The sequence below is a fragment of the Engystomops pustulosus genome, chromosome 4, assembly GCF_040894005.1.
Source record: "Engystomops pustulosus chromosome 4, aEngPut4.maternal, whole genome shotgun sequence".
In the NCBI taxonomy this organism is placed as follows: Eukaryota; Metazoa; Chordata; class Amphibia; order Anura; family Leptodactylidae; genus Engystomops; species Engystomops pustulosus.
Window position 1 is genome coordinate 99,198,760 of NC_092414.1, and position 22,406 is coordinate 99,221,165.

Genomic DNA, 22,406 nt, shown 5'->3' on the forward strand with positions numbered 1-22,406 from the left:
TGCTCAAAGATTGAGAATAATATTGACGTTGGTAGAAAAGAAAAAACAGAGCCTTGAATTCAGAAAGACACAAGGGATCCGTCATTCTCATACTTCTCACAAGCTTGGATATGTCATTGGCCTCCCGATACAGGCTGATGTGTCGACTGCCCTCACGGATTCATTTTAGTGTAGAAAGTCTAAGAGGATGCATTTACTCACTGAGGATATCATAAGCTATCTAACACATTAATTTAATCAAAGTAAACATCTGTTTAGAAATCATCCTAATTGAAAATGTTTCCCAAATAAAGGTACTTCATTTGATCCATTAAATTATGGAGAGCACAGCACAAAGATTTTTTTGTGACTTCAGTCCCTGATTAAAGATTTGTCTTGTCGACAAATTTGTCTTGGACGATGGGTTTGCATGTGCCAATAATACCAAGATTGCATCATAAAATGTTAGTACTGGCTTATTTTTTTTTTGCAACTAATTGAAGCAGTAACTGCAACCTTGAAACAGCATTCTTACCCCTTTACTCTGATTATGGGCAGCACGGTGGCTGAGTGAGTAGCATTTTGCCTTGCAGCACTTGGGTCCTGGGTTTGAATCCCACCCAGGTCAACATCTGCAAAGAGTTTGTATGTTCTCTCCATGTTTGCGTGGGTTTCCTCCGGGTACTCTGGTTTTCTCCCACACTCCAAAAATATACTGTTAGGTTGTTTAGATTGTGAGCCCCATGTGGACAGGGACCAATTTGACATGCTTTGTGCAGCACTGCATAATCTGTGTGTGCTATATAAATAAAGAATTATTATTATTTCAGGCACTTCAGGACAGTTGCCGGTAGTAATGATTATTAAAAAGATACAGCTATGAATCCTGACAGCAGATTGTATTATTGTATAACACCTTCCTCCCAATGCCCTTTTCCTTTTTTTGCGTTCGATATTTTTCTCCACTCCTTTAAAAGTCCATAACTTTTCAATGTTTTCATCTATGGAGCTTGCTAACAGATTGTACTTCTTATTGGTGGTATTTAATTTTCCATTTTGTGGACTGGAGAATGGGCAAAAAATTCCAACTGTGGTGAACAATTCTTGTGGGCTCTGTTTTTATGGCTTTCACTGTGCACTCCAATTAACACCTCCCCTTTATTCTTTGGGTCAGTACAATTTATATAGGTTTTATTAAGTTTTAATACATTTTAATAAATTCAAACATTGGAGCACATTTACTAACAACAGTGAAAACTATTTTGCCTGTGTAGTGCATAGGGTGCACCAGATTCATGAATCTAGTGCCCCCTTCACTGCTCCAACAGAGTGCAGTGCAGTTTTTTGGTATACCTGTTAAATCTGCTGCACAGTCCAAATGGGCACCTGGACAGCCCCTAATCTGTGCTGCATGATGCCTAGAACAGCTGAGCCACAAAAGGGTCCCGTGCAACACAAAAGCAGTTTGCACTAAAAATAAGGTGTAAAGTCTGACAGAAAACTGCCACAAATCCCTTGGTAAATGTGCCTCATTATGTAAAAAAAAAATCTTATTTCTTAAAATCTTAAAAGTCTTAATTTTAGTATATTTAGTATATTTTTCATACTTTGTTAGATGTAATTTTTTGCAGGCAAAATCACTGCAGTCAAAATGAACCTCCAACAATTAGTTGCTAAGAGATTCTTAAGATATAGAAACTATATCAAAATAATAATTAATAATGAATTTAGTAAATTTAGTTTTTTTAGTAGTTTTGGGAATATTGATTGATTTACCAAGATCAGAAATAGAGACGAAGAAGATCAGGAAGGGAGGGTGAAGACTCCACTTTTGGTGTACTAACAGATGGATTATACAGAAGCCTAAGACCCTCAACACCTATAGAGAGGAATAGGAGGTAGTAGGACAGTACATATTAAATCCATCATATTACATATGATGGACATAGTACATATTAATCCTGATTAAAATCCACCAGAATTTCTAATAATATGCTGACCCGAACCACAATGGGTTTAAACCTTTAGATGCTGCTTGTGGCACCACACGATTGCAGGTGTTTACGGTCGGTTTGGGTACCAGAACTGAACTTTTGTTTTAACTTCAGCTGAGCCCAAACCCATCTAGGTCCACTTATAACATGTGGTGGTAAAACTGTTCCCCATGTATAAATGACGTGTGGCACTATTTTGTGGTAAGTAAGGAAACAGTCTCTTGAAGATGCACTCAATCCATGAGACATAATTTACTACTGGGATGCATCTTCTGCCTATCTTGTCTATATTAATGCTGTCTTCACCTTAGAAGACAATATAAATAAATTTGTTCTGTTGTGAATTTCTAAAAGAAGGACGAGAATTGGATGAATAATAAAGGCTGGTAGGTAAGGTCAAGGGAGTCATTATCGTTTTGATTAATCTTCATTATTCAGCTACTCTCACTTTTATACAATGCTGAGGAACATCTATGAAAAACTGCACTAATGTGCAAAGGTAAAAGAACATTTCTGGTTGTTAGCTGAAGTTTATAATTAGATTACCAAATATATATTGTGTATTGATGTGGCACAAGAGCAATGAAGCATTTGGTGAACCTTATGACCTCTGACTGCAATGAATCATTGAGACAACCATTTAGCACCAATCCAAGATAATATTATCAATTTACCTTATTAGTTTTCAGCTTGTGTGGACATGTAGAAATTGTGGTTATTTAAAATCTGTTCATTTTCAATGTCAACATGATTGGTTACTTCCACTACCTACACATAAAACACATTCTCTTATGTCTGTTTTACGTCTCATTTAATTTTTAGGAAGAAAAAGCACAATTTTGGAAATGTTCTCTCCAAGGATAAGTGCACATCCCACGCTCACTGTAGGGAATATAACTGAGATCCTGCTGTATCTTTACAAAGAAGGCAATGCTAAATGCATAATTAACCAGGGCTAATGCAAATTCATAGATGTGAAAAATATTTTTTCAGAAAAGCGCATAAACTATTCATCAAAGCACACGAATGTGTGAGGATCGGCTACAGAGAACATGACCACCTTGGCCTGTGTGTATGATCCTGTGAAAAGGAAGGTATAAGGAGGAACAGATTACCACTCATTCATAAACGGGTAATGAAGCAGAACTAAAATCACATGCATACCATCACTCAAGTGCAAGTCATTTACAACTTCTTGATGTCACACACTGAACAGCCTTGTTTCTATCACATAATGAGGAACAGAGGTAATTATGGAGGCTGGGGGTAGCCTCTGCACACACAGCAAGCTGTAATTGTACTGTAAGTTCCATTTTTTCTAAAATTAATGTTCATTTAATGGGAACTGCATCTACATTTAGAACATAGGTGAAGGAGGGCACTCATGTTCCAGACTTGGGAATTAATCCAGTTCGCACACTAAGGGAATTAAGGCAGAATGAATTTATATATCTACTGTAGGCAGCTGTGATAATATTCTTTGAGGTTAATAAAAATAGGTGTTTAAACAAACATTGGTCTATACAGTATTTTAGATATGTAAAATGGTTATGCACAATGGAATAGTAATGTAAACACATATTTATTTGTAATTCGGCTTATTTAATTATTTTTAATATGAGAAAAAGGTTACATTGTAACTGATGTGTGATGAATTTTGTGAGCTATAATAGAATAATAATTACCTTTGGATGAATCCATCCACAATGAAAAATATTTACATTTCTGGTCTCTTCTCATTTAAGTGTAAACCTCCCCTTAAACTGTCCAAAAATTTTGGTTGATATTTTTATTGACCTTCATACACCTACTACACTTGTCTTGGATGACTGTTTATGTGTTTGGCTCTGAGAAGTAAGTCAGTGTGATGTAATCCAACATCCTGATCCTTCATTCATTACTATCTAACACACAGTTTAATAATTTTTCTTTATAAGTACGGTATTTATTTATATAACACCATCAGATAATAAGTCTTTATATAACACCATCAGATTCCACAGCACTTTACAGATCATGGGATACATACACAATCAAAAGAAGACAGTATAGGGTGAAAAGGTGTAGGGTAAGGTGAAATACCAAGAATGAGTCCCTGCTCTCAAGAGATTTGCACATCTCAGGGCTGAGAAAGGTAGCTGTTGACTAAACTCTTATCAAACAACTACATGTACTTTAGGGATTAAACTAAAGAGAGATGCATTAAACAGCCAAGTTCATACGGTGGAATATATTGTGGCTTTCTGGCATAGAAACTTTAAAAAAGTCACAATTCCCAGTATACAGCCTTGAATTGCAACTTTGTTTGCACCATGCAACCCTCACAGCTAGTTGGTTGGGGTGTTGGCTGAACTTATCAAACAAGTCCTAGACCATTATTATAAACATAAATACAGGAATACATGACCATTTTAAAGTACCCATATATTGTATAGGAAAGTGACCCATCAGTGACCCATCTTCTGTGGATCTTAGGTGCTGCCACAAAATTTTTTCCAGCAACAGCTATATATAATATTTGAAGACTTTAGATGAACACACCCAAGGTTCTTCAAAATACATGCACGCGGAATAAAACAAGAATGTGTCACTATCACCAATCTTCTCGGTGAACTTATTTTTTTAACAAGTAGAAACTGCATTGTTTGAGAAACATAACACTTATAGTATCGACATACCCTATTATAGTATTAAGAAAAGGTATCTCCAGGTCAAGTAAGATAATAATCTCCAATTTTACGATAATAAAGGTTTAGGTCTAGTGTTTGGTAAAACCCACTATAACAACTACAATATTACAGAAAGTTTCCTACATTGCGTTAGTAAATCTTTATAATAGTGGCTGAAGAATTACTAGGTCAAGAGTTCATAGTACTCTTAATAAGCCCTGCTCATCAAAACATAACTACATCTCAGAAGGACCTACTAGTTCTCTTCTTAAATAAATGACTACAACATAAGAGCGTATATACAGTGTATTACATTTTTTGGCTTTTCTTCCTTTTTTCATCTATTGGTCTTGTCTCAAGGGAAAATAAATATAAAGGTTTGCCAGCCTCACTATGGCCTCAAGACAGATCATGACCTTAAGGTCGCAGGCTGATACTCTACACAGGAGTCTTTCACACAAGGGAAATTATAGGAAAGATTCCACTCATTTTTAATATATTCAACAAGCCTGGGCCTGTGATGTGCACAGTGTGTTCTAATCAAACTCACAGTAGTTGTGATAAAGTAGTACAGGTAAACACACTAGAAGAACTTGGTATGCCCTCATATGGGGTAACATCATCACATGCCGTTTCAAATTATTTTATAATGCACATAGAAATCTCCTTAGCCGGATATAATAGTCTCGCTGCTGACCGGTGTGTGCCACAGAAGTCAAAACTGCAATATAACTTTTCTATTCATCTATATAGGAAAAATATTTTTGATAAGTATACATGTATTAAACAACATAGTACATGTTTTTATTTTGGTCCGACAGATTGTTTTCCCTCCATTTTGCAAACTAACGTCATTGTAGTAAGTATGTATGTAGTAAGTGATGCAAATAACGGATTATGTTTTGGAAGTCATTAGTCTAAATGCACCATAATTTTATTGTGTAATTTTTAGAAATCATATAGTAAAAAAGCAGCCCAGTCAGCGATGTGCATCTTTTTCACACACGTACAAGTTTATGGTTTATTCCTTGAATATATCTATGTATATATTTATATATTTTAAAAAATACAGCTAATTGAGCTTTAAAATCTGTAGGCTAAAAGAAAATCAAAAAGTGTTTCAATTTGTATGATCATAAAATACATGAGCCAACAGTATGATATAAATAATACATTATACAAACAAGGATGGGAAATACTTATTTTCTATTGCCATATATTAATGTAATGTAGCATGTGTACCCAGGCTATAGTGTTCTGCATTTGTGATTGAAATCAATTCAAGTGAGCATTGTGCAGAATGGCAATAAGAGAACCAAAATAATCTCCCTTTTTTTCTTGAAATCTCAGTAGCCTCATTTGCTCCCTGAAAGACACAATCAATTGAAGGACACATTTTTCTTCTCTTTGTTCTTTTCCATCAATTTTAATGGGTATAGAGCATCATTCAAACAAAATGTAATGGGACAAGAAGATGGATGAGTACATTTGAAAGTACCAGTCACGGGACAGAAAACATCCTGATGAGGTGAATATCAGCACTGGAGGGCTCAGCGGCACAACTCAAATAATATTTACAAAACAGAACTCTATCTGTGTTACATGGTATGTGGAAATGCCAGTGACTTGTATTCATATATTTTATTTTCTGTGCCAGTCACCGTGCATTGAGGATTCAATGTAATTACAGATACGGAAGATACAAGTGCAGGCAGTGACTGAAGTCAATGTCTGTGAAAGCAATAAAAACGGGGTAAAAGACAACATCCGCTTCTCTGCGTGGGAATGCAATATGTTTGTGGGATATGGAAATGAAACACTTAATGTTATGTTAGTTTGTAGGATTTTGAACGCTTTGATAGTCTTTGTTGTATAGGTAGTGTTATCTGCATGGTTGACACCACCAGGTAAGTAGTTCACTGGTCTTTCATAATGTATAAATTCAAAATATTCAGAATATTTTCCATATGAATTTTAGATTAATATATTAATTTGTTACTTGACTGTGCAGAAAGGAATAGGTTAGTAAGTATTTATTCGTTTTGTAATGATTTTTTATATCTAGGTGCACTTTAAAAGGGTTTTCCTGGTTTGAGATATTAATGAACTTGCCATAGTGATCCCAGAGTCAAACCTATGAGTTGTCAGCACTTAATGAAGGCCTGCAATAACTAATAGTCCAAAACCACTGATGAAGCCAGATCTTTGGCTACATGTGTGGGGGGACTATAAAGTTGGTGTAAAGCTGTAACTATTAAGAGGTTCCTTAAACTGAACATTACCAACATATTGTAGAGAAAATAACCTTTTCCATTCATCAGTGGACATAAGATCTGTTAACTGCTGTAGGTGTTCACTGACTTTAAACTTTCAAACCAGATTCCAGCTCAATGTTTCTCTCCTACTTAGGGGCATGATTAAAGGGGTTGTCCACTTTAAGCACATTACAGCAAATAATTAATATTATTTGTGTAAAGAAAAGTTTTTCCCTTTTCCAATATACTTTCTCCATCAATTCCTCACAGATTTCCAAGATCTCTCATCGTTCACTTCTTGTTCATGTTCCGTCGGTCCATGGTCATGTGTAGTCATAGTGGTGCACAGCTCGTTAGCATCATACAGCTATGATTACACTGTGTGTTATAATGAGCCATGCACCTGTATTACATCGCACGACCATGGACCAGTGTTTATCTACAGGAAGCAAACAATGAAGCTTTCTGTTGCATGACAAAAAGCAGAGATCTAAAAATTCATGAAGAATTGATACAGAAAGTATATCGGAAAATTTTATAACTTTCCATTACACAAACTATGACAATTGTTTGCTGGAATGTTTTTAAAGTGGACAACCCCTTTAATGGGCTACCATGTGACCAAGACACAGAGAAGGAACTTGCAAACTATTTTCTTTGATTAGAGCATCAGGGAGTCTACCTAATTTCCCTACTTGGTCTCAGGCATGCTCAAATACAGTTCCTTTTCTAAAAGTATGTGCATATGTTTATTTATGTTTATCATCGCTCAGTGAGACCTGAGTAAGACTGAATATAATCTGGGTTTATTAGAAACTCTAGTTAGCAACTACTTCAATGATGTTGTCTCTTCCTAGATCAGTGATGGCAAACCTATGGCACGGGTGCCAAATGTGGCACTTGTAGACCTCTCAGTGGGCACCCATGCTGTTGTTCCAATTCATCAGACAGGACTCAAGGCCTCCTCCTGCAGTCTCAGGACATGTCATGCTCACTGCTGCCGGGGACTGCAGGAGGACTGAAGAGGTGTGGATAGTGTTATTATTGTAGTTCCTTCTCTGAACCCTGTGATTCTTGTATGGGGGACCTGAAGGGAACCTACTATGATAATCCAAATTTTCCCTCCTTCTTTCTACTGTATTGGTATCCTTGGGACACCAATATGATTAAAAGTTGTGGCAGAGCAGTTAGCAATAAGTTACTGCTTAAAATGCTGTGTTGGCACTATGGGATTACTAATTGGGTTTTAATTGTATTTTGAGCACTCTGTCTTTAAAAGGTTTGCCATCACTGTATTAGATGATATTAGATCATTTCTCTTTTGGTAGTAAATTAATAGGGTCAAACAGGAAGTTAGTAATGAAAGTTGAAAATCCAAAGTTGAATCATTATGATGAATAACCATTGGATAGTGTTTGAAATAGCCCAAATAACCATATATTTTATAGTATAGCAAGAACGACATTCAACTAAAGATTTGTTCAAATATATGTTTTAATTCCCTAAAGCGCAAGTAAACCCCTTCCACTTATAATGAAGTTGTTCATTGATGTTATATAATGGGATCTGCAGTAGTGTCTCAGACAACTCAGTCCAAGAAATACAATTTTATTTGTACTACTAGTTGAAAACAGTTAAACCTTTGTTGCACAATAAATTTGTCTGCTCACAGTAAAGATTAATGGGAAAAGACACTTAGAGAAGGGGTGTTCTCAAAGGGGTGGTCTTTTGGTAAAGTACTGTAAATGGTGATGGAGATCAATACATAAATTTCTATTCTATGCAAGAAATTAAGTTTAAAATTGAATAACTGCTAATATCACTTGCCTCTATGTTCAACCATAAAATGCTATGGATCATACATTAACATTTTATGTTCTAGGAAAATACTGGTATATGCAGTATGTGAACCTCAAGAAAAGTAAGAGGCACATAAGGTGCATACTGCGCAAAAGTGTTTACACTCCCCAACGTTGCCTTCTATTGTTTTTTCAATACTCTATAGGCTTACTGTTGGCCATCAGCTGAAATTCCTTTCGCTTGCTGTCAGTAATGTATCCTTTATATTGTTTTATCAATTCTGCTTCAAAAGCATCTTCTATTTTAATTGTAACATTGGGTTTTATGGGTTCTTTTCACAAGGGTATCTATTATTCAGCACATATGTTGGTAGTTCAATAAAGCACTTAACTTACAGGCAGCAAGAACTTTCAAGCATCTTTAGAGAATTCCGGTATAAATGTTGTAACATTTGAACTTTTTGTACCTTAACTCCATTGGTTTCTTGGGTTTCCTTGTGTGTCATCATACAGTGGTAATCTAAGATTTAGGTATAATGTGGAGGTTTTATGCTTGCCTTATTTTTGATCTTTCACTAAAAAGAATACTACAGGCAGTCCCCAGGTTAACTACAGGATAGGTTCTGTAGGTTTGTTTCTAAGGTAAATTTGTATGGAAGATGGAAGTGGAATCTTTAGTAATAGTAACTCCAGACATGGCAACATATTTTTTTAGTCCTGTGACAATTTGATTTTCATACTTTTTAGAACAAGGGTTAACAATAAAGTTTATTGTAGACATCTTTATAAACTTACAGCTGATAATTGTAACCAGGGGATAAAGTTTAGTAAATTAGCAGGATCCTGAGAGGTCACAGTGGGCAGAGAGGTCCATTTGTAACTAGTGGTCATATGTAAGTCAGGTATGACTGCCTGTATATTCCATAAAATAACATTAAGGTATTAAATGTTTCTTGTCATGTATTGTAGCTGCAGAAAAACAGCAGCCTTTGTTGTAGACAAGAAACTCTTTACCCATTAAGCAAACACATTTATTTACATCCTTTATTTTATTTTGAAATTGTAATAAAGCCCATTGCTGATTATAAGGCATAAGAAAGTCCTCTTTAACACTAATAAACTAAATCAATCTACAATAGACCTTGGAGACTTGACTGAATAAACTCTAGAAATATGACACTAAACTTATCCTGAACTCTTTTTTTTATTTTTATTTTTTCATTTCTTGCAAAAACTAATTATGAATGATCCCAATCTTCTGTATGAAGCTGAAGCTGGTGTTCATCAGTTTGTGTCAGTCTTCATTTGTTCTGTCATGATAATTTTTTTTCATTATGGAGGTCAATGGATGGAAGATTGAAATAACTGATTTGCATAGTCATGCCAACCTTCATGAAGACTGAACTGAAAAATGGGGTTTTCATTATAATTTTGAAGTTGGGCAACCTGAATAGATGAAGATGGTTGACATCCCTTAGATTGCAAAGGTACTGTCAAAAGATGCAAAATTAATGAAACCTGATTTAAATAAAAAAGGTAGAATAACAATCCATAGCAACTGAAAATCAAAATTCACTTTTCAAATATAAGCGAGTACATCCAAATGCATACATACTCGACACAGCATATTACAGAACCGATGTGCACTTCTAGGAGCCAAAATAACATAGAAATTGTTGGAGTCCAAAGTTGGAGCCCTGCTCTTCCCAGGCTAATTTATATGCACATATGCACACAGTAGAGGTGGGGGGGGGATTCGAGCCAACAGGCATGGGAGAAATCTATGGGACCAGTGTACTGTCAGGACTGCTAGCATCAGAACAGTCTGCCATTTTCACACCATTTGGGTTACGAACAGTTTGGCCTTGCAAATTTATCTCTTTAAATGTGACAGCATATAACTGACCAGTGATACCAATATAACTGACAAATCCACTCTAAAGTAGCCTCTAATTAAATAAATTGTCCAGTTGTGAGGGTTTGGATTTAGGATAATAGTTTCAGTTTTTAAAGAAACAGAATGCTGCATGAAGGTTTTCTGAAAATGTTTTTGTATGGTTCACTATAAATTTATTAGCATCTTAGCTTTTTTATTATTCCCCAAAATTTCACATTATTTCCTGTGATAAAGTACAATTTTCTGTTAATGTGAGTATTTGCAGAGTTGTCTTATTTCGTATTATTAATTAAAGTGAAGCTATCATGAGGATTTGACCCACAAAATGCCCCCAATACAATTACAGCTTTACTTCTCCTTCTATACTGAGGGATATATTGTTTTACAGAGAAATATATTTTCAAACACTGTAATTGAGATAGAAACGAGTCACCCTGGGATGTCCTCTCATTCTTTTATGGATGTCCTTTAGGCCATCTACATCATCATAGTTCTGGGTGCCAACTGCTGAAGGTAGCTTGAGATGATGTTCTTGTCCTATGGGACACTAGTCAAACCATGAGAGGTCAGGCCAGTGCGACTCTTCTCCACCCCTGTGACCCCTTCAGTCATTTGTAAATAAAACATTAAAAGTTATTTTTCTTGATAATGCTGAGTGCCAAAAGAAGCCCATCCTAGTAACCCTGTCACTGTCCTGGATAACACGATGATGATGGCTGCTAACACAAGGATTGGTGTTGCCAAGTCTATGATATCCAGTCTATCAATATATAAAATATTTATCCCAAATGGATGTTTTAAGAAGTGATCAAATGGTTGATCAGTACCCAAAATGGTGGAATGAAAAGAAGTCTGGTCCCTGAGACACACACTGAAGTCACAGGTGTAGAACAGAAATACAATTTTTAGAAAGTAATAAAACATAAGAAAAAACTATATTCAGTACATTTGGAAAGTCCATTATTGTATTGCATCAAATAAAAAGGATTTGTCATTTGATACATTAAAAGCCTTGAAAACTAAACCAATTAAAGAAAATTGGTACAACTGTTTTCTTTGTCAATTTTACTGCATTTGATATTTTTCCTGCCTCCCAGTACATTCCTTTAACATGAAAAGGTTTCACTAGGAAGTAGAATTTCTGTAAACAGAAAAATAAAATGTTTTTGAGCAAAAACGTAAAAAATGTAAAAGGAAATCAGTGTTAAAGGGTTTATTATCCTCACATTCTATTGGAATTATATTAACAGTGCGGGATAACTGTTAGTTAGAGATTATGAGACATGATAAGGACTTTTTCCATGGATTCCTTTATTTTCATTGTTATGAATTAATCACACACCTACAGCTCCAAATGTTTGGATGACATAAATGATATGTTTTTCTGAGATAAACACTGAGATGGGGTTTTAGAAAAACATATCATATCTGTACTTGTCTGAACAATCAATCATAGGAGTCATATATCATCATGGTTAATTGCCACCAGTAGACCAGTTATTTGTCAGATGTCTGTGGATAACACCTCCACCATTGGAAGACATTATATAAATGTGATTTTATATAACTTTTTCCTAAACAATTGAGTTATCATTAAAAAAGTTTATAATACAAAGCCTTCACCTTCTAGTAGCTTGAAGCTGAAGGCACCTTTATCCAGCAGCTGTTCCTTCTAAATGGTTCGGGAAGTAAGAGCTCTCCTTACAGTGACTTTACCAATTAAGGCCTCCTTGTTTTTTATATGGGGAGAGGAAAAAGAGCCACAGCAAGACATTACCTGGGATTGATCATTATCTCTTCTAAAAACATAGATTGGACATGTAAATTTAAAATTTTTTTACTCATTTCAATTTTAGCAAAACCCCTCAACTTTCTGTGATAGGTTTAGTGAACAGGACATCTTGGGGCATGTGCATCTTAAGCCTGGTTTTGGGTGCCTGCTTTTTATTTTTAACTTTGCATATTCTACTGTTCAGATGTATCTTAGTGATTTTTACTAATTAATACATGTGGCGTTTGAAGTGTTTTAGTGAAAAGGTCTCTTAAAAGTCACAAAAAACAGATTTAAGCTGCGCCTGGTAGGGGCATATGTGGATTTGCACCAAAATGTGTGACTTCTTTTATTCTTTTTTTACGAAGTCTCAACTTTCACATCTGGAATTGGGTGATAACTTAAGGAACATCAGAGAAAACTTTACCATGGCAAACTTTGAAATACTTTGAACTCTTTGATACAGAAAAAGTTGCAAAAGTGCACATGCGCCATGAAAAGTTGAAATTAAGAAGAAAAAGCCAAGACAAATCTTAGATACATGTGCAACATTTAGTGCAAAAGTCTAGAGTTTGTAACAGCATTCATCCAAGTGAGATAATATAGGATGCCGGTTCAGTACAATGTACCCAACTTTTGATTATGGAAAGTTGAATGGCATTCGAACATTACAGAGATGCAAGTACAAGTAATTATTGTAAAATTATCTCCACAAAGTGACAGTTAAGTAGTTTTTTTCTCTATGTCAAATATCTTCACTATATAACACACCATTTGTTTATATTAAAAGGGTTACTCATTTTTTTCTTTTATCAGATTATTCTTTAATTTTTTAGATGTAACATTAACGTTAGTAATTGTACTTACCTAGCTCCTTCACTCCAGTCCAGCGTGGCACCCCCAATCACCTAGGTCTCTGCAGTGATGACGTCATGTTAACAGCTTGATCGCGCTGCAGCCTTAATCTGTCCTCAACTGAACACAGCTAAGGCCAATCGCAGGCTACAGCAGTCATGCTGCAGTTGTGACATCTCTGCTACAGATGACTCTTTGACATTATGTCAGGCTTTGCCATCTGCACCCTGTCATGCTATCATAGAGTAGTGATAGATTTCCATTGGAGCTGGAAGCCAAGCAGAGGAGGCTCCTAGAACAGCCATCCCTATCAGCAACACAAATGCTTTTTTTATTATTACATGTTTTTTTTTTTGTTTGCAGAAGTGTTAATTCATTGAGAACAATATTCATATAGGTTACCACTTTCATAACAATACAATAACATACAAAATAATACATACATGCTTTTTCCTGCACAGTGAGCCACGAAAAAACACTCACATTATAACTGTACATTTGCTTTACCTACAGAAACATCCCATGCTGTTTTGATATAATCCTGATTACATTTGCCCCAAAAATCTGTTGAAATGCCATGCCCCCCCACACGGCCTGAGAGGGGGGGGGGGTCGTGACTGCTTAAAAAAATAAACTTGTACTTGCCACCTCAGTCCCTCCCGGTGTCGCATGCCGCTGTCTCTTCTTGCCGTACCCCTGTTAGTGTACAGGGCATGGAAGTTGCACCCAGCTTATGTCCTAGGTGACTGGCCATGCCCACCCATCCCAGAGCTGTATCAAGCGCTGGGATATGGGGACAGGTGGGTGTGGTCAGCCACATTGGCCGACCAGAAGATTGTCTGAGCGCAGCTTCTGTTTCCCTGTAAACAAACAGTGGCACTGCACAGAGAGCAGGACTCCAGGAGGGATAAAGAAGGATGGTACAAGTTTATTTTTTTAAACAGCCCCCTCTGCCCGGACACATAGATGTTTTTTTTTATATGTCTCAGACATCCCCTTTAAGGGTTTAAGTTCATTTATAGACACCTTCCCATCTATCACAAAGTATGTCACAAAGTACATGGGCCATTCAAATTAAGGGTCCAGACTTTTGGGCGAAAACTATAGAAAATTGGGATCACTGTACCTTTAACCACATCTATGTCTAACAATCCATTTCAAACAGAAGAGAGACAACCACGCAATATAGGTGTTTCTCAGCCAGGATAGTCAAATGTTCCAAATTATATTTTGTGAGAAAGAAGGAGCAGAACTCACCAATTAAAATCAATTCAATCCTTTAGTTCAATTCTTCAATAAAATATATACAGGGCGCCAGAAATGGTGGGAGGAGCAGTATGCACTATAACATTTTTCACCGTTTTTTGGCATAATTCAGATCAACTAATAGAAGCTTTTAGGCAGGTGTAGCTTTTAGGCAGGTGAAGCTCAGGCAGGTGTAGATGCAAGATAAATGGGTTAAATCCAAAAATGTTTATTAGATCATGGTTAAAAACTAAAAAGATGTAGCGATCACTACAAAGCAAGGTGACATATTTCAGACTACATCACAGTGACCATACTAATGGATTTTAACCCATTTATCCTGCATCTATCACTTTCTGTGCTGATAATCTTTTTCTACAAGTTATGATACTGAGGCTGAACCACCCTCCAAAATTCTCAATCAAGGCCCAATCAATGAATTTATGGAAATTATATTTAAGGTACAGGAGCTTTATCACCCAGCATCATGATAAATCTGGCAGAATGAGACTGTATAGTCTAACTTTCTATTGGTTTACTTTGTAACATTTTTCATATTTCTCCTCCCTTGTGTCCATAATCCAATTTGTCCCATATAATGAAGTCTGCATTTAACTATAATTAGGGGTGGAAAATAAATAATGGCATTTGGAATTTGGGGATGATAAGTTGGTTGAAAACAGGCTTCTGCAGTAAAAGGTTTAAATCTCCTGTATGTCTTATAACATTGGGTGATACAGTATGGCAATAGCTGAGTTGCATTTGCCTACAGTAGTTGTAAGGATAGAAAGCACAAGTTTTATTGCTCCTCAGCACAACGTCTCTTCGCTCTGAACAAGCTAATAACCTCTAAATTACTGATAATTTTGGGTTCCAATAGGATGGGAATGTCAATCTACCACATATCTGTATTCATGAAAAGTTCTGCATCATCTTGCTAAGTTGTACATGAGAACTGTAGATATAAAATCTTTTTTTAGCTAATGGCAAATATCTTGCATGTAAAGAAATGTGTTTCCACTGTGTTTCCATTGCAGGAAAAGTAATATCCCTGTTACATATGTCTATCTATTTATTCAATACACCCTCCAGCCAAGCGCTGTCTGTTTGAACACAGTTCATAGGTAGTGACTGAATTAACTTCAAGTTGTCAAGACCCTTCTGTCATTTATCTGTTATTAATCCTGTACAGTGACAGAACATCCATTAAATAGGATCCTATAAGTGACTTAATTGCTGACAGTGACATTTAATGGGTCTAGTAAAGTACTGCAGGCAAGTTATAGTCAATACTTCCAGAAATGCTTGTGTTGGACATTCTCTCAAGCATTGAAATAATCACAGTAAGATAACATATGTGATTATCAGTATTATATGCACAGTCAGGCACTCATGTGGATACAATGGCTATATACTAAAGTGATGTGATAGTAGACAACAGTTAAGGCTTTATACATGTTTATAAAACAATCTTTATATTGAGGTGAATGCCCAGCTAAATATACTGTATTGTTACTCTATGTAATCTTAACAGATATATTTACCGTATATACCAGTGTATAAGCCGAGTTTTTCAGCACAAAGAATGTGCTGAAAAACGCCCCCTCTGCTTATACACGAGTCAATGCACAAGTAAAAAATACTTAAAAAATAATAAACTTATACACTCACCCTACGGTGGCCCTGATGTGCTGACTTGCTATATACTGGGGAGGGGGGGGGGTCTGTGACCCATGCATTTCCCACCCTCGGCATATACTCGAGTCAATAGGTTTTCCCAGTTTTTGGTGGTAAAATTAGGGGTCTCGGCTTGTACTCGGGTCGGCTTATACTCAAGTATATACAGTATTTTACCCACATCTAAGGCCCAGTTCCCACCTGCATTTTGACATCTTGGATTATCTACTGTCACTTAAACAATATCAGTGGTAGTCTAACGGATCTGTTAAAAAGTGAACATAAAATAGAATTGGAATGCTCATGATTCAGGAAAAAATGTGTAAAATAATGATGATATATTGGAAACATGACTAAAACAATTGTATTTGTAAAAAGGTTTATTAAAAAATATTTTTAAAAAATGCAATTAAAATAATGGACATTGTAACGGTTCAGTTAGACTACCATAATTATCATTTTAGTAACAGAAGTGAATTTCTGAGCACACGTCTGAGGACAGGTGAGAACTGGACCTATGGAGACAAAGGTTAACTTAATGTAGACAGAGGGGATAGAGTTGTCTTAAACCAGTAATAAATATTAGAAGTTTAGTTCAAACCTTGGGTACAGGTTCCCATTGCAGAAAACCCTCCATTTACCATCAGTCCTCCTAGACTTGCATAAATGGAAGTGTCTCCTCTGTCATGCTTCTGCTAATAACAGCCTTATTTTTACAGTTAAAAGAGAAGATGAAAGCAGTAGAACTTGTGTTTACCATGACTATCTGGATTATCTTATTTTCTTTTATGATATAAGAGAGTAATGGAAACCTAAATAAAATGTGTGAACACAGCCATCTCGGGCTGAGCACCACTAGACTAATATCTTAAGTGTATGGATCTTTTGAATCGCTGCTTTTACGTTAAATTATCTGCCAATAGAAGAGTCTAAGCTTATTTCACTCCCACTTTTATATAATATTAGACAACATAGAGTAAAAACCAGATGTGTTGGCCAGAAATATATTAATATATGCATATATATAATATGTGCATTCCTAATATTTAGTCTTCTTTAAACTATATTTTATTTAATCAGTGAATTTAAAGGGTTTTTTTCTGGAATAAACATAATTGATATTAAAATGAGTCATTAAAATATAATATATGTAATTAGTTGTTATTTAAAATTTTGCTCCCGTTTGCAGAAAAATGTTGTGGGCATACACTGTACTGTAATGAAAATTCAAATGTTACTGGCCCTTTAATCAGTCTTTAGACTTTGTCCCTGTAGAGCAGACACAGGACAGAAGATGGCAACTGCTCACGTGCCCACATCACATGTCCTCCACCTGCCTGGGCAGGTCATGTGATCATCAATATTTTTGGGATGGTTGCAGTACATCCAGTATGACCAGTGTTTTGGTGAGATGTCATCTCAGTTGGGCAATGTGCAGTGATGGCAGTTACACACATATACATCACTGTATATACATCACTGTGTGTGGCGAAGGCGGCGCACACACTAGAAGTAGCTTGAGCGATGGCACCGTACGGAGAGAGGCTGGGCAAAGGCTGTATACTGGGGGACAGGGGCTGGCTGGCTGTATACTGGGGACACGGGCTGGCAGGCTGTATACTGGGGGACAGGGGTTGGCAGGCTGTATACTGGGCGACAGGGGCTGGCTGGCTGTATACTGGGGGACAGGGGCTTGCAGGCTGTATACTGGGGGGCATGCACTGGCTGGCTGCATACTGGGGGCAGGCTAGGACCAATGCATTTCCTACCCTCAGCTTACACTCGAGTCAATAGTTTTTTCCAGTTTTTTTGTGTTAAAATAAGGTACCTCGGCTTATACTCGGGTTGGCTTATACTCGGGTTGGCTTATACTCCCTGTAATCTTTGTAAGCCTTTTTAATATGGTTTCTCCTCCGTATATCATAGGCATCAAGTCTTGTAACAAAAACAAGTGAATATTTTATAATTCTTCAAAACTTTTTAAACCTTTATTTGAGGAGGGACTTGAATCTGTGAAGTCCTATTGTATGTCATGGATTATCCTGGAGGCCATAAATATATAAATATCTTGCATCTCTGCAGCAGAACTGGAAACTTTATTTATTTTTTTTTATCCCTAAATATATTCAAGATCATTTTCAGAAGATTACAAATATATTTTAAAAGAAAATGATGATTACTGTCTGCAATTACCTTGCTAAATGTCCAAGGTGAACTTCCACAATCAAAACATTACCTGCCAAGATATTTTTCTTCATCAGTAATCATTTGCTAATTAATGTATTCAATTAAGGGCATCACGCATCCATGACCCCCTTCAGTTCTCCCTTGGATTGAAGACAATGCTAGTTTTTTTAAACTACTTAGGCAGTGAAATAACAGTGTATATGGTTTGGATGATGAACCCGGTTTGGCATTCAGGTCTAGATTTTGGCAAGGACTGTCTAGCTGAACTCTGGCTGGGTGACATTTCTTTCACTCACAGCCCAGTGCAGCTTGTGCCAGGCCATTTTTCATGCCAGCAGAGGCAACTCTTTAACTGCCAATCCAAACTAACAAATTGGAGATAGACTACTTAGGTATCTGTACAACAAGGTAGATAGATATGGGATAGGTATATAGATGATAGATGATGGAAAAATAGCACACACAGCTCCCATTCCTTAGAATCTGCAAGTGGTAGCACAGTGTTGTATTGTTACATAGAACATCACGTCAGAAGCTGCCTTTTGTGGATTCATTTTGTGTGTGTAATTGCTATAACACACTGTAGAGAATGAATCTATCACTGGGCATTATTCGCTTTAGAACACATCTTTTCACTGGCATGACTTCTGTAATCTTCCTGTTTTATTCAGGGCTGCTCGTGCATATCCAGCTGTGCTTCTATATAAAGAGACTGACTGATATGAAAGGCTATCCTAGAAGAACAATGCATGGGTCATTGGCATTAGCAATACCTGGAGCCTCACATGGATTCACCAGAGGCACGAAAACAAAGTGGAATGATACACATTTGACCCTATGTATACCAGCTTTGATGGATGTAAAGCACAAAAAAAGCACCTGTATTGAAAGACAATTCAATAGTATTCACAGATGAGCCAAACTACTGTAATTTCATATACACAATGATGAATGAAGTCCTAGTGTGTAATTAAGTGAAACATGTTAGCTTTTATTTGCATATCTTCCAGTATTTCGTCAATAAAGACAAACAATTAGCTGGGAAAATTGGCTCACAACCAGTAGTTTACTTCCCATATACCTTACCAACAGCTGGGCACAAAGGAAGATAAAAAGTCATAAATGAACACCTGCCAGGCTCAGCCCTGGGATTTAGCCTGGTCCATAAAGAAGAATCTGCTGCATTTTTGTCCCTGTCACTTACTAGCAGAATCCTTCTATCCCTTCCCCAAATGACTTTCTAACTTTCAAACATTCATGGGTTGTAAGGTTGAAGGTTGATGAAGGTTGGCTAAAACATCAATTATCTCATGTGTAGTGAACTATGAGAAATGCAAGCACTAGCTGTTAGCAGATTTGTTATAAGATGATCCTCTGCCCTTTAAGACTGAGATGGATCAAACAAGGTTGTGAACTGGGAATTACAAGAGCGTAAAATTAAAGGGATTTGATCCAATCAAGAGGTAATGTGTGAGCAGATTCACTCACTTCCAGCACAGATTTAGTTACTAACTGCTATTTTGGTCATCTGACAGCACTGCTCACTACATAGATATAGTTATATACATATATTACATTTAACACATTCCCAGTTTTAGGATTAGTGGTGCTTTATTGTATTATTAACCCCCCTACTGCCTGCTGCAGAGGCATAGAACACTGAGGAACATCTCAGGCTGAAGATACCTTTGAATATCTGTGCACAGATTCAGGAAAAGAGTCAGTGTCACATGCACATTACTGCCCCCATTCTCTGATCCCTTATCTGTGACAATAAGCCAACAATACACTCTGCAGGGCTAGAGGCTGAGTGCATATTACACTAGAAAATAGCTTACATTTTCCAAGGGATTAAAGTGTATCAGCAAAGAAGCAGAAGCCAGGTGAAGCGCAATCTCCTTCTCCATTGATCCAGAAATGTTACAGTAGACACAGCTAGAGAAGAATGTATCCTATGTACAGTCATTGTAAATGTTTGACCATAATTATTTATTTAAAAACCCTTATAAACGGTAGGATATGTATCTCATCAATTTCCATAGTTTGTGCTAGACATAGTCCAATAATTGTTTACATGCACTAACCAATAGTGTATATATGATCAGGTGCCAATACATGTGCAGACCACAGTATAAAATATGACACAGTTGATGTAAAACTCAAGGAAAGTATTCCACCTGCTGGCAGTACCTTGGCTTTTGAGCTGGCTGGGCTTTTAAGGTCAATATTAAGTCTGGAACCAGAAGAATTGTCCCCAGCAGTAATTAACAACGTTAATCTGCCTTTTCTTTTCAACAATGATAAAGAGAGCAACGTGTAGATTTAATTAATGCCCAAATTCATTTTGGAAATGGGATAATGAGACTCTGGTCACATTAGCATGAAAACGTACATTAAGGCTGCAACAGAGGAGGCAGATCCATGTAGACAGTCCACTTTCTAATTAGCTGGCTGAGAAATGAATCGCATGAGGGAAGATTTGAGGGAAGCCAGTTAGCTGGGTGCACTCCACTGTGCCAGGAAGACCACCAACACCTCACTGTGCTGTGTGTCATCACCAATACTGCTTAACCTGCTGCAGCTCAGCTGCTGTCAGCAACAATTTGTCATGTACAGGACAATCTAATACAGGAGCAACCCAAGCTTAGAAAGACACAATTGCTGCTTCCAATGTTGATATTGTTTTCAAGTATGTACAATTTAGATAGTAACAATATAGGACAGCTAGCTGGCTCCTTATTACCAACAACTTCATTTTCCTGGTCAGACTCATTTAATGTTCTTTTATATTGAAACTTTGTATCCAACATGTCCCAAACTCTCAAAATCTAAGCAAGCTCATACAAGAGTAGCAAGGTCAATGAAGTATTAGGAATATAACATTTCAGTTAGAAATGGAACATCATATTTACCAAGTTTAAGAGTCAGTGAGATAAATTGACTTGAGTACTGACAATTTGGAAATACTTTATTACACTTGCACTTATGTTGGAGGTTTTTTTTTATGTTGCAGATTTCATTCTCAATGCCTAAACATATTAGGCTTTGTGCTATTTGGTATTTTATTCTCAGATATTTACACTTTGAAGGACGCAAACCAGATCCTTACAAATAAATGCTGGCCATAAGGTGCTGTCTAATATATAATATCCAATATTTTGTCAATTTAGTCACGATAGTATACTACTACAACTCAGCAACAAAACTGACTGATATTAAAAGAGCCTTATTGTATACTAAATCAAGATTCTCAGCAAATTATACATTTCATCAGAAGGGAGGAATACAAGTAGGGAGAAATATAAGTAGATTTGCCAAATATTTGCCACATATATGTTGTAAACAGGTAATGAAAAGACATTTTCTAGACTAAGCTGACCCTCTAGTCACAACACAATACCATAACACAAAATAAATGAAAAATTGTAAAATACAGTCCCACAAGTCTGACATTACATTGTCATAAGAGCTGCCATCCTTAGGGACGTGTGATCATGAGTGGTGTATAGTATGAGCACTCACCTGTGAAACTTCATATAGCAGTTTGTAGTGCTCCTCTCTCTTCTGGAAAGTGCACAGATTGCAGCCCATTGTAATTTGCAAGAACTGCAAGCGGTTTCCAATTCCCCTTTATGTGAATAAGAAAAGCTTTGACAGGGAATCACCCTCCCGGCTTGACTACTGTTGTTCATCAGTCACTCCAGCATAAAAACACAGACACACCACTGTTAGCTGCAAGCGTAGACCAAGGTAGTGAGTGTAGCATGCTGCTCCTGCCTTCCTCTAAGTATCCTACATTCACACTGTTACCACTCATGGCAACACTCCCCCAGTCTCTGCATCACTGCACATGACTACACAGATTTCAGCTCATGAATATTAATACCGGCTCATGGATTATTTATGACAGCCCATGTTAATAGGGAGGAGTGTCATAGCCAAAGCTGATGACAGATGAATATTCACTAATTAACAAGCAAATCTTGTGTGGTTAAACAGGATCCACTTCTGTCAATATATGCTATGTAATAGGGATACTGTACAGGGTTCTCACAGAACATTACAAGCACTTGACCAT

At 36.7% G+C, this 22,406-nt stretch overlaps 1 protein-coding gene across 1 annotated transcript in view; it reads right to left on the minus strand.

Annotated features, from left to right (window-relative positions):
• The window catches only part of PDZRN4 (PDZ domain containing ring finger 4), a 100,189-nt gene extending 78,042 nt beyond the window's left edge, over window positions 1-22,147 (minus strand). Inside the window, exon 1 of the mRNA XM_072146871.1 lies at window positions 21,851-22,147. Within this exon, the coding sequence (XP_072002972.1) occupies window positions 21,851-21,919 (69 nt within the window). The 5' untranslated portion in view covers window positions 21,920-22,147. The remainder of the gene's footprint in view (window positions 1-21,850) is intronic.
• Between the last annotated feature and the right edge of the window lie 259 nt (window positions 22,148-22,406).